The sequence below is a fragment of the Bactrocera neohumeralis genome, chromosome 2 (assembly GCF_024586455.1).
Source record: "Bactrocera neohumeralis isolate Rockhampton chromosome 2, APGP_CSIRO_Bneo_wtdbg2-racon-allhic-juicebox.fasta_v2, whole genome shotgun sequence".
In the NCBI taxonomy this organism is placed as follows: Eukaryota; Metazoa; Arthropoda; class Insecta; order Diptera; family Tephritidae; genus Bactrocera; species Bactrocera neohumeralis.
This window is the reverse complement of record NC_065919.1, coordinates 53025379-53038311: the sequence shown is the minus strand read 5'-3', so window position 1 is coordinate 53038311 and position 12933 is coordinate 53025379. Positions and strand designations below refer to the sequence as shown.

Genomic DNA, 12933 nt, shown 5'->3' with positions numbered 1-12933 from the left:
ATTTCATAAGAACAATTCAAAATTAATGACATTTTCTGTGAATACCTAAAAGCGTATAAATATACTTACGAAATTATTAACCATTAGTTAAAACGTATTTCTATCAATAAAATTAATTGAAAAAAACAATCAATTTGTCTGTCCTAACTTTAATAACGAGTATGTTGCTCTTGGGTGTGTTGATGCGTGTGGCGCCACGCCAGTTCTCGCATGTAAGTATTGTGAACAGTTATGTCAAACTTCAGCATTCCAATTAATAAATAGAGCGTTGTTTTTGTGGTAATTTGATCAAATAGCATAATTTATTTTTATATTTGAAATTGTACTTACTCTAGGCTTAAGCATAAGAGTTTTCATAAACTTACAAAATTAATAGCTACTTTTGCCTTAAATATGCATTATGTGAATTTTTTTAAATATTCTAAATGCTCGCAACACTTTAAATACATGAGACGGTTTGATCCGAGCACTCCATATTCGGAGTTTAGAAGCTTTAAATATATTTACTTAAAATTTCTTGTCATAATGAAGGGAAAATGGAACAAAAGTACTAAATGTGATTAAAAACAATAGTTTGGTATATATATAATAGCGGTAATAGATAACAGCGTGCATGCACTACATCCAAAATATATTATACAAAATACAAAATACTTTCAAAATATACGTTTACATGGATAGACATGTTCAGAATGCAGACTAATGATTGAAACTGCAGTATGATTGAAATAGAATTAAGAAAATAAAAAAAAAAAACAATATCTTGATAAATGTAATTAATAATGTCACTCTAATTTAGCACTAAGAGTTATGATGACGCCGCTTAAAAGTATCCCATGTCATATTTCATGGTTATTACGAAGAATTCATATCGCTCGGCTTAAATGGCAAATTAAGTCGTTTGCATTGTTCAATAACATATTTCTCCAACGTAGAACCAGCGCTAAAACGATAAAAACAAGGCACACAATAAAAATTGGTCAGTCAATTATTGAGCGGTTGATTGCGGTTTACTCACCTGTAAATTTCATTTCCTTTAACATTGTATTCGTCGCAATTTTGGAAAATAAGCTGTATGTCCTTCATTACTTCCTCATTCAACTGATATGAGCCCATATTAAGTTTTGATTTTACTTTAGCCAAATCCATTGGCGTCTTAATAATCTTGTGATAGTCCGGCACTTCGGCGTGCGATACGGGGCGTGTAAATGGCCAAGCATCTTCGTGTTTCATGACATCGTCGAGTAGCTGATACAATGCTGCGCTATTTAATGGCAAATGATCACCCGTACGACGAACCGACCGACGTTGTGATGACGATTTAGCAACTTCACGTGGACTGCCCTGACCATTTTGCGGTGGCTGTTGGTGTCCAGAGTTTCGTAAAGATGAACGTGATGATCGTTGACGTTTTACAAGCGGTTCGGAGTCATCATCGTCATCATCATCTGATGAATTCAGTGAATGTTTACCATTAATTTTCCCACTTTTTGGGGATCGTTTTTCAGTTCCGTTTGCGGTTTTACATTTCGAACATATGAAATTATAACGAGGTGCTCTCTTCATATTGATGCACTCCAAATGAAACGTTTCTCTACAACGTATGCACATTAAATCGCTGCCATCGTAAGAGCACACAGCGCAAACATTTTCATCCCTGAGGAAAGAAAATCAAATTAAAGTTTTAATAAACGTTTAGTAGGTTCATATTTTGATCCACGCGATTGCGATTTTATTATTTACAAATTTTTTTAATTATTTTTTAATTCCAGAATTTGAGATTCAAATTTGAATTTTTCTTAAATTTATAGAAAACATTGAAAATTTAAGTTTTAATCCCAAAATCAGAATTAAAAATTAATACAATATAAATCATTTGCTCTCCAGTGCTCTAGAGTATTGAAGATGATAGCTCTGTGTGAGGAACTCTAGCTCAAAATGGTAGAACACTGAGTACATAAAAACGAAAAAAATGTAAATTGCTTGGGATTAATTTATTTTTAATCCGGTATTTGTGATTAAAAACTTTTTTAAACTAATAAAAAAAAATCTTTTTTTTTTTAAATTATTTGCAGCTCTGATTTTCATTAGCATTCTTAGGTCTATCAACGTATTATTAGTGTATATATTTTCTTAGAACATTGAAATATTTTGCAAATGCTAATTACAAAAAAACCACCACTAATGACTATCATGCGAACTAAAAATACTTACGATACATAAGCGCACTTACTCTTCCTCATCTGTATAATCCTCAGATTTTTTCTTATTATCAGCCTCTTCTTCATCAACATCTTCATCTTTATCGCTAGCAATTTCTTCGTCATCTATATTCTCGGTTTCAACATCACCACCAACTGAATCGCCCACACCATCACCATCACTGTCATTAATAGCATCGTCGTCATCGTCTATCAATTTCTCTTCGATTTCATTAGATTGCAAACGTTTATTACTGCGGCGCGCACTACTACGGGCACGTTCACTATCTTTAGCTCCATTGACCAATCCCTCATCAGTAATCTCATCAACATTGAATGTGCGCTTACGTCTTTGAGATGCAGTTTTATTATTTTTTTCCTCTTTGTCATTGCGTAGTCCTAAACGTTTGACACAGCGTGCGCAATACCAATTACCCTCTGGCACTGTCTTCATCTTGGGTTTCATACAAAACATGTGTGTGCCACCATTACATTCATCGCACAGCAACATCTTGTCCGGATCACTACCTCGACGACACACCTGGCAGAGCGATTTGTTTGTGGACCGAGCCCACAAAATACAATCGTGCAGGACATTCAAATGGAGAAACACCTGTATTAAAAATAATTAAATATTTTTACTATCCACCGTAATTAAAAAAAGACAAACGTTAAGTTCGGATGGACCGAAACTATAAAACTCTTCATAAATACAAAAGATCCCATAAAAGAACCGTTCCCACGATAGTCGGGTCTCCGTAACCGGAATGAACCGGAATTTTTTTTCGGCCAAGGACTGTGAACTCGGCAGCATTCTGGCGCTACAACAACAAAAACATCCCATGCAAACACTGGATTTTGATCAATCAGTTTGTATGGCAGCTACATGCTAGTGTTCCAATCTGAACAATATGTTCAGAGATTATTGTACCGTTGCTTTGGACAATAATCCATTCGAAATCTCGTGAATCTAAATTCAGCTAAGAGACTAGTTTAGTGTAAATCGACTCAACGCCTACCTACTGAGTTTTACAATCTTCGTAATCCTGTTGAGGGTGTAATAAAATGCATATAACTTGTAAATCTATAAACGTTACCTGCGAATAACTCGTGCTCTCCATTAAAGACATTTCCCATTGCTTCAGTCTAATGGCCCCCCTTTTGACTTTGCGTTCAAAAATTTCTTTATCTTTGATATCTTTTAATGGTGCTCCAAATGGTTCTTTAATAAAACGACGCTCAATTGCCTGTTCCACCTGCAGCAGTGCAGACGCACAGTTACGTACGCTGGTTCTTATTGTGCTAGAATCATGTAATGAAATTAGTTCGTCGGCACTGTCTTCTGAATCAATTTCCAGTGTATCACCAAGTCCATCGCCAGGATCTCTGTAGGGTTTATTGGCATACCGGCCACCATCTTTTATATCTGTGTCGTCATCATCATTATCATCTTCGGGAATATCGTCTTCATCCCCTCCACTTGTGCCAAATTTTTGTGTATTCGGACCCCATTGCAGCTTAACTTGTGCATCATATTGGTTAGCTTGAAGATCTTCACGCCATTTTTCCATGTCTTTTACTTTTAATCGACCTAGATCACCAGTATAAATGTCGCTTTCGAACTGAATTATACGGTCAATGAGCGACGTTAGCAATACTTCGTTAAGATCTGCATCCACATTATAACCAAAGTTCGCTTTGTTATATTTGCGGTAAGTTTCGGACATCATTGCATTCTTAAATTTACTCAAGCTTTTGTTATCATCTAGTGTTAGCAAATCTTCCGGACATCTTCTGCAGTGATTTATTATAAGATGACGTAAAATCGTTAATTGCTCCTTAAGTTGAGATTCACGTTCTCCTAATGGATTCAGTGCCGCTATAAGCGCGTCAATATCATCTTTATCGTATATATACGCCCATCTCTGCCTGTCGGCATTGCGTTCATCATGAACAATGCAATTTCTCGGATCACCCGTACACATGTATAGCTGGTATTGTGATGGAGACGTTTGGGCAACAGACTCATTTGTGTTTTCATTACTTTTTGTAGTAATTTCATCTCCTTCAATAATATCTTTACCATTGGTAATACCGTTTACCAAATGATTTTCTTTGTTCTCCTTGTTTTGCTGTAGAACCGTTGAAGAGCCTGTATTTTTAGTCACTTTAGCTTCTTTTTCTGCCTTGGCCGCTTGTTTATCTGCATTGATATACATTTTTAATAAATAAGCACGTAAATCTTTGCGATTTTTCGGAAGGCTTTCAAAATTTAAAATTAAAGAATTTTCCGTTAACGAATTTTTGGGTGGGTCACTGAGACAAGTGTCTAAGGAGTCGGGAGTGTGCTCAATGAAAATTCCAGGCATAGACTCGAATACATAATATTTTCGGTATGCGCGATCCATTCCAAGATAAACAAGAAAATTGAATAAAGAAGAATTGAAACCTTCCACTTGCTGTTCGTACTTACGACGTTCGCGATCAGATTGCGCCATTAACTCTGCAATTTTTTTATTAAATTTTTCCTCAATTTGCTTTCGCTTTTCCTCGTTATTTTTTATGTTATCTTCTAAGCATTGTTGGTGAAATTCATTGGTTAAAGTACGCTTCTGCGTTTGAATATTTGCCGCACGTATATTTTCCATGGTAGCTAATACACGTAGCTCAACTCTATTATTTGACATTTGTTCCATGCGTTCCTCAATTAGATTTATGGGATTTGAATATGTCAATATTTGAGCCATAAGACATCGCACAATACGCATGATGTCCAGAAAAGGTAATTGAAAAACAGAATACATCTTAAGAGCACGCAAAATATGTGGATGTCGCATACGAAGCGTAAGTCCCGGATCCTCCGAGGATGAATAACCATTTCGATACTTTAAGCGCCATTTCTCTGCACGTTCTTTTACAATAGCTCCAGATGAAAGCAAATGTAAACGCAACACTTCACTTAGAGTTAACGAATCAATGGGCAGCTCATTAAGTTTAAACGAAAAATGTCGTTTAACATAATAATGTGGCCGAGCTGCCTCAGCCATTGTTATAAGCGGTTCGCGTTTTCGCAACTCTTGACGTATACGCAAATATTCAACGGTACACTCATCTTCGTCTTCCTTTTGCATATCAAAAACTGTACCCAGAAAGATCAGAAGAATATCGGATAATGGTCCAGCCACTTCGCGCACTTTAAAGGCGCGAGACATTTCATAAAAGCTCAAATTGTCGCGAAATACTTCTATTCCTGATAGTATGGTTGGAAAAGAATGCATGAACTCTCGAACCATGAAGGCATCCCCTAAAAGCTTATCCGGAATATAAGTTTTAACGATTTTATATAAAGGCAGTAATCGCTGATCTGTACGCTCTAAATCATCAGTCTTAGTAAGCAATGCAGTACATTCTGCTTCAACACGTTCCATTAATTTAGTCCTTTTCTCCACTTTCTGTCGTTCGAGTTCAGCGATGCGCTTCAGCTTTTCAGCCAGTTTTGCTTCCTCATTTTTCTGCTTAACTGCTTCTAGGGTATGCATTTTTGAACCATTTTTCACATTTTTTTCGCTATCAGCCTCTCCATCCTTAGTGAAATATTTATTCAAAGTCGATTGTTTCTTGTTAGTAGTATCTTGAGGGCGTTTGATTTTTGCTGGCGTAAAATGTGGCATTTTTCCAATAAATATTTTATCGAAAGTTATATTTGGATCTGTTACATATTTTTTGTAAGAATCCCGCTTTGGCTGTAATATGCCATCTACACGTGTTACATTATCTTTCACAAACATCTGTAAATTTTCAGTAGTAAATTCTTGGCGATGACGTCGAATTTTCTCAAATGGCAAAATTACTTCTTCATCATTCTGACCTTTTCGTCGCAATTTATATTGGAGTTTCTCAGTTTCTTCATATACTCCATTGGCTGGAGGTGTGTTATTAGGCGGTATAACACTTACAACTGTGTATGCGTTATAACTAGAAGACTTGTGGCAAGCAGTTACTTCTTCATTTATGAAATAACGCTTCCGCAGAAACTTGCATATAATTACACTTAACGTATTTAGAGATGATTGCTTTGAATGTTCTGTAACTAGCATAACTGGCGCTCGGAGACAATATTTAAAAAGTTCCATTTTTTTGCGCGCTCTTCGTTCGCTTCGCAATGCCTCTGCGTATGTGAGATTGTCGCGTCCAGTGGCCTCGCACTGCCAAACAGTGGAATTTATTACCATTACATGACGGAAGTAATCTCTATAAATAAAAAATTTTATTAGAAAATATTGCAAATTTAATGAAAAAAAGAAAAAAGGTAACCTTCACAAAATGAAAAGTTTATATTTAAGAATTTGAATCAGTCAATTTGTATGTTATGTATATGCAATATCAGGATCAATAATATGGATGGACAATAATCCATGCCAAATTTCGTGAAGATTTATTGTCAAATAAATAAGTATTCCATACTTCTACATAAATATTGATTTTGATCGGTCAGTTTGTATGGGAGCTATATATCGGCGATTCAAACAAATGAACAGCTTCCTGGAGATAAAAGGGAGTGAGCAATATTTAAGATCGATATCTGAAAAATTGAGCTTCGCATATGTACCGACAGACAGACATAGCTAAATCGGCTCAGCTCGTCTTACGATCATTTACTTTATGCTATATGTAAGTATATTCTAACTAAAATAAACACTTTTCGAACCAATAATATGCTGTGTATTCGTTTTTACCTTCTAATATAACATAACGACATAAAATATAAATATGTAATTTTTCTAATACCCGATCTTTTTTAAAAGTAATAAAAAAAATTTATGAATGAAGCATAAAACTCCGCAATTTTTGAAAATATAGGTTTTCAGAATTCAAACATTTGTAAATATGTAATACTTGGCAACTCTACATGCGTGCGTTGTTCGCAAATATATTCCCGCCAACCGCTTGGTATAGCAGCTGGCTGGACACTTTTGATTACACTTCTTTCACGCTTTACGCTACACTTTATTTGTCTATGTTTTACACTCTACTTCTAATCTAGCTGCTTCACGAGTAGAGCCAAAATCTTTACTGCAAAACTATATTCCCAGATATGAAAATATGTTAAATTGCAGATACTGATTTTCAACTTCAAAATAACTATGAACGTAATTGTCACTTACTCATAATCGCGAAAAATGTCTTTTGTAACTTCACAAAAGAACACCTCGTCGTTGTCTTGAAATCTTTCATCCCGATTACGGGATTGCATATTATCGAATCCATCTCTTTTACAAATAGGCATCTTCCAATAGCTTTAAATAAAAAAATCTTGATTCTGGTACCGAAGCGAGTTTCGCGTTTTGTTTCTTGTTAGCGAGGCTTTAAGTAATAATTTGGTCAACAGTGACGGTGACGGCGCGGTTGAAAAATCTCAAACACTTCATATACCAAATTTTAAAAGCAACAGACTGTGTGTTCCCAGCTCTTTTTGCACCGCTCTCTTAATGTACACAAACAATTCGAAAACAAACTTCGCTTTTATGACTGTTTTACAATTTATATTTTGCAAATTATTTAAAAATTTGCCAAAAATCGACGCAATGTTCACTTTTCACGCGCCAATACAAAATTTTACTTTTCTTTCTGTATGAATTGTCTCACGCTTTTCTCTTTCAGAACTCAGAGTTGCTTTGATCACCAAAAATGAGACTTTTGTAGAAGTGTCAAAATGAATTGGATATATTTCAAGGTTTGGACTAAGAAATTTTGTCATGTCTAGCATGTACTGAATTTTAATTATATAAACAATAAAATGGATCTAATATATTCGAAGTAATGTAATACAAATTGTATAAATTAAATATTCCAATACACGAAAACTCATATTAATCAATTTAATTTAATTTCTTGTTCATATACATATGTTTATATGTGTTTAGCGTAATAAACGTAAGTTCTAACGTAGCGAATATTACGTGATTTCAGTCGTTAACATTGATCTATTTTCCTGTTAGAACTATCGATTAATAACAATATCGGAAAGTTTGATGTATTTTACCGATAATTCTGTAGTTGTTTGTGCAATCTATGCCAACCCGTTGTTATTTCCTAATTTTTGTTTTGATAGTAAATCGTTTTTAATAAGGTAATGGCAAACTTATTGAATCGATACAGCCTCACCGGCTTCCACAGGTTAATAATTGTAAGTTTGAGGATATAGAGAAACGATGTTAAAGGAGTTTAATGTTTATTATAACAGGAGAGATGTTTACAAGGAAGACAAAACGTATCAACAAAACCAATAGGAACGGAAATGTTCACGGAATCGCCAGTATTCGTTGATAAAGATGACCATATTACTTTAATTGGTTTAAATCGCCCAGCACATCGCAACTCAATAAATGTTGAGACCGCACAGAAGTTAAGTGAGGCATTGGCTGATTTCGAAAGAGATAAAACTTCACCCGTAGCTGTACTTTATGGTATAGGTGGCTCATTTTGTGCTGGACAGGATCTGACAACATTGGAAAGCAATAATAAAGAAAATTTTAGCGCACTTTCAACTTCTAAGACAATACATAGACATTCTCAAAAACCTATTGTTTGTGGCATCAATGGTTATTGTGTTGGAGATGGTTTAGATTTGGCGATGTTTTGTGATCTTCGTGTTATGGAAGACACCGCAGTTCTAGGATTTTTTGGACGGTACACTGGATATAACGTAAGTTGCGGAGGGATAGCAAGGTTACCAGCAACGATTGGGTACTCGCGTACATTAGATTTATTACTAACAGGCAGACGTGTTTGTGGACGAGAAGCACTACAAATGGGTTTAATAAATCGCTTGGTAGCAACAGGTACAGCTCTTGGACAGGCGGTTAATTTGGCCTTCTCCATTGCGAAGTTTCCTTTAGAAGCATTACAAAAAGACCGCCAAGCTTTGTACAAAAACTGTTATGAACGCAGAAATGGACTGAGTGCGGCAATAGCGGAAGAAACTAAATCGCTTAATAATAAAATTTTGCTTGAAATAAAAGAGGGAATAAACAGATTTAAAGATGGTTAGTATTTAAGTGAAATTCTATGACCTATAATGATTATTCTTTCTTTTACAGCAAAGAGTAGAGGGCAAAAAACAGATTCCTGGCAAGTAAAACCGAAAGTTATACCAGCATGGGAACAAGAAGAAATCCTCCACGAACAAACATTTGCTTCCAACGTGAATATTACAAATAAAACATGCTAATCGATAGATATCGACAAATCGTTTTACTTTTTAGTATCGAAAATAGTTATCGGAAAATAAAGAAAAAATGCTTAGAAGAACAAATTTTATGTTTTAAATTATGAAGAAAATGGTAAGGGAGAGCAAATCATGTGAACTTTTGTATACCTGCTTAAATTATTAATTTGATATTAACATATAAACCAAAAACGATTCCTAGGGATATCGAAATAAACATCACTATCTCTAGAACTATCGACTATATCTTACAGTCATTTATTGAACATCCAGCTAAAAAACTTAAAAGGATAGCCAGATAATAATGATTTTGCTTCGACGAATTTCTCAGCGTATAAACAAAAAAAGTATCACCACCAAGTGTGCAACGGACTTTGAAAATATAGGTTCTAGAAGTATATGTATTACGAACCGCCTGCAAAAAGCTGAAAAAGGTAAGTCGAATCGTGTTCTGAATGACATAAGTTTAGGATAAATACTATTATTTTTTTGCATTGTAGATGTTCCAGTTGAGAAGAATATAATAGTAGACAAAGATAAAAATGTCACATTAATAGGCATAAATAGACCACAGGTGAGAAATGCCATTAATGTAGCCACTGCCACACAACTCTGCGAAGCATTCAATGCATTTGAGGCAGATGATTCATCTCCTGTTGCAGTTTTATATGGTATTGGGGGATCATTTTGTGCCGGTTATGATATTCTAGAACTTGGAAAAGATGGTGGAGAACAGGTTAGTATTGACATACTTATGGCGCATGAAGGATCAGTGGGACCAACTCGGCGACATATACAAAAGCCGGTTGTATGTGGTATTAGCGGTTATTGTATTGCTAATGGTTTGGAACTTGCATTAATGTGTGATCTCCGAGTAATGGAGGAAACAGCTGTGTTGGGTTTCTTCAATCGGCGTTTTGGGGTTCCCGTTATCGATGGTGGTACAGCACGATTACCGGCATTGATCGGGTTTTCGAGAGCATTGGATTTAATATTGACTGGAAGACAAGTCTGTGCTGAAGAAGCGCTTTCTATGGGCGTTGTTAATCGTGTCGTACCCCCTGGCCAATCATTAATTAAATCTGTGGAATTGGCGCAAACACTTGCGAAATTCCCACAGAGAGCACTTAATCACGATAGAAACTCATTATATTCAGCCGTTTATGATGCAGCAAACTTTAACCAGGCCGTTCAAAACGAAGTCATGTATACATCAAAAGAAATAATTGAAGAAATGCAGCAAGGCATCAAATGGTTTATACAAAGTAAGTTAATATATGCAAATAATTGTAAATGCAGATGACAATAATCAATTAAAAAATGAATGTTAAATACTTAATAATTGAAAACAAATTGCCATATTAAAAATTATTTTTTGTTTTAGCGTTCAAATCCGATACAACACATTCGTGGTTAAAACGAGAGAAGTCAATGGCCGATTGGGATGATAAAGACGTTGCTGCTGCAGCTGAACAAAAAGAGCTTGAAAAACAAACAGCTGAAGCAGCACGTTTGGAAGCAGAGAAAAAGGCGAAAGAATCTAAGCAGACAGAAGGGCGAAAAAAATAGCAACATACATATGATGGGAACTGATTTATTCTGAGTATAAGTTTATAACTGTCAGAATTTAAAATTAATTTATATGTTATGATGAGTATTCTTCTATTAAAATTTAAATATACTTAACACCTTTAAAAACGCTAAATCTAAATCAGAACGTTTGCGAATCATAGTTAAAGTTGTCGATACACCGAAATCAAAACATCAAAAATATATGTATAGTTGTTACACTCAGCTTTCCCTTTTTTAAATTATTACATAATACAATATTGCGTCGATTCGGGAATCAGAAGCATTTTATTTGTTGGAAACAAAATCGTACTACTTATAAAATGGTTACCTTAATATTACAGACCAAAGCAGATTGTTGTTTTTTTAAGATTGTTTGTATATCTTGAATTTGCTTTAATATATAAAATATGTAATGTATAACTTATGAAACAAACTAATAAAACTGAAAAGTGTCACACCTACTTAAGGCGTAATTGTTTTCTTTCTTTACACCGACATAGAGTTATGACTATATTAAAGAAATCTCATCTTTATAGGATTTTTTTTAACGGAATGAGCTAACCAATTCAAAGAACTACTATGTAGTTGTTGTTGTAAGGGTACCTACTAACGCGTTCTTTTGTTATTATTGAAAGTGTTCATTGATATCGCAAAACATATTTCAATATATATATTTTCGTCTGCATGTCCGTATATACGCGAACGATCAATATCAAGTTCTTGTATGCACAACTTGTTTATACTCTTGCAACTTGTTGCTACAGAGTATAATAGTTTTGTTCACCTAGCAGTTGTATGTATAACCTAAAACCAGTCGATATAGATATAGGGTGACAAGACGAGTTGAAATTCGCGTGACTGTCTGCCTATCCGTCCGTCCGTGCAGGCTCCAACTTGAGTAAATATTTAAATATCTTGATAAAACTTATCACCCAAACTCCTCGGCACCATAAAGTTTGGTAAATTAAGACACAGAACTCAAATCTGTAAATAAAACGGAATGAAACTTTGCACGAATAGTGCCCTTATAGTCGAGCCAAAACTGTTCAAGCCCCTAGGTATCAAATATGGGGACGCCAGTGACTTTTTACCGAAAGTATCGGACAATGTTTGCGATAAATAATTGAAATTCGGAGAGAATCCTTTCCTGATAAGAGTATGTCTGAATGTGAAAAATTAGTTGGATCGGGTAAATGCTTTCCTTAGCCCCCATATACCTAATATAAGGAACTTCGAACATCCGGGTGACTTTATACCGCGTACATCGGCCAATATGTGAGTTATCTCAATGAAAATAAGAGCGTATAGTGCTGAACACATAGAGCGCGACGCGACATGGCAACAATGAACTGTAAATAGTGTCGTGAATCCTATTAAATGAACATTTGTAAGAAGGCAGCGATATAACAATGGCCGGCATGTACACAAGACAACACAGCTGTCCACAATTTCGTTGTGGGCATACTAATACATTTCACTTCAAAGAAATTTTAATATTTTGTTCAAAGTTAAATTTTGTATGCAAAAAATAAGTAAATAGGTAAATTTATTTATTTTTAATTATCAATTGTCGGGTTTTCGTGCAGCTGTCTAAATAACTATGTCCTTAAGAACGTGTATATTTTAATATTTGTCAGATGTCGCTTGAAGTCTGTTGCGCTCTATGTGTTCAGCACTTATGTTTTAATAATGTATGTATGTAGTGTATGTTTGTGACTAAAATTGATAAAATCGGGCGAAAACCAGATTTAGCCCCTATACAAGTATATCTAATAATAGAAGTTTCGAACACCCGACTGGCTTGTACTTGACATACTGGTTATGGTATATGGGGCGCCTTAATGAAACCCAGGGAGCTTTTAATTAGTACGTGGCATGTTAATAGTATATGTTATTGGCTAAAATAAACGAAGTCAAGTTTTATATGAAAAC

The 12933-nt window shown here is 35.0% G+C and overlaps 3 protein-coding genes across 4 annotated transcripts; 2 read left to right on the top strand and 1 right to left on the bottom strand.

Annotated features, from left to right (window-relative positions):
• Positions 1 to 38: 38 nt before the first annotated feature.
• LOC126750812 (bromodomain adjacent to zinc finger domain protein 1A) lies at positions 39 to 7840 on the bottom strand. Its single transcript, XM_050460544.1, has 5 exons — positions 7367 to 7840; positions 3299 to 6452; positions 2234 to 2814; positions 1019 to 1657; positions 39 to 943 (listed from the first exon to the last, which is right to left on the bottom strand). The coding sequence occupies exons 1-5, from the start codon at positions 7486 to 7488 to the stop codon at positions 856 to 858; spliced, it is 4584 nt and encodes a 1527-aa protein (XP_050316501.1). The 5' UTR covers positions 7489 to 7840; the 3' UTR covers positions 39 to 855.
• A 422-nt stretch (positions 7841 to 8262) lies between these two features.
• On the top strand, positions 8263 to 9516 carry LOC126751086 (putative enoyl-CoA hydratase/isomerase YngF). Of its 2 annotated transcripts, none has more exons than XM_050461024.1 (3): positions 8263 to 8388; positions 8446 to 9247; positions 9302 to 9516. In XM_050461024.1, the coding sequence occupies exons 1-3, from the start codon at positions 8335 to 8337 to the stop codon at positions 9430 to 9432; spliced, it is 987 nt and encodes a 328-aa protein (XP_050316981.1). In that variant the 5' UTR covers positions 8263 to 8334; the 3' UTR covers positions 9433 to 9516. The 2 variants fall into 2 exon arrangements, with proteins under 2 accessions (XP_050316981.1, XP_050316982.1); XM_050461025.1 differs by having other exon boundaries at positions 8281 to 8378.
• A 141-nt stretch (positions 9517 to 9657) lies between these two features.
• Positions 9658 to 11467, top strand: LOC126751085 (probable enoyl-CoA hydratase). Its single transcript, XM_050461023.1, has 3 exons — positions 9658 to 9863; positions 9930 to 10694; positions 10814 to 11467. Exons 1-3 carry the CDS (start codon positions 9734 to 9736, stop codon positions 10996 to 10998), a joined length of 1080 nt encoding a protein of 359 aa, XP_050316980.1. The 5' UTR covers positions 9658 to 9733; the 3' UTR covers positions 10999 to 11467.
• Positions 11468 to 12933: the final 1466 nt, after the last annotated feature.

Coding starts and splice junctions, on each gene's coding strand:
- LOC126750812 (XM_050460544.1), bottom strand. CDS start 7,488: ATGCCTATTTGTAAAAGAGATGGATTCGATAATATGCAATCCCGTAAT. Junction 2,815..3,298: donor AGAGCACGAGTTATTCGCAG/GTAACGTTTATA, acceptor TTTTTAATACAG/GTGTTTCTCCATTTGAATGT. Junction 944..1,018: donor AAAGGAAATGAAATTTACAG/GTGAGTAAACCG, acceptor TTATCGTTTTAG/CGCTGGTTCTACGTTGGAGA.
- LOC126751086 (XM_050461024.1), top strand. CDS start 8,335: ATGGCAAACTTATTGAATCGATACAGCCTCACCGGCTTCCACAGGTTA. Junction 8,389..8,445: donor GCTTCCACAGGTTAATAATT/GTAAGTTTGAGG, acceptor TTATTATAACAG/GAGAGATGTTTACAAGGAAG. Junction 9,248..9,301: donor AATAAACAGATTTAAAGATG/GTTAGTATTTAA, acceptor TTTCTTTTACAG/CAAAGAGTAGAGGGCAAAAA.
- LOC126751085 (XM_050461023.1), top strand. CDS start 9,734: ATGATTTTGCTTCGACGAATTTCTCAGCGTATAAACAAAAAAAGTATC. Junction 9,864..9,929: donor CCTGCAAAAAGCTGAAAAAG/GTAAGTCGAATC, acceptor TTTGCATTGTAG/ATGTTCCAGTTGAGAAGAAT. Junction 10,695..10,813: donor CATCAAATGGTTTATACAAA/GTAAGTTAATAT, acceptor TTTTTGTTTTAG/CGTTCAAATCCGATACAACA.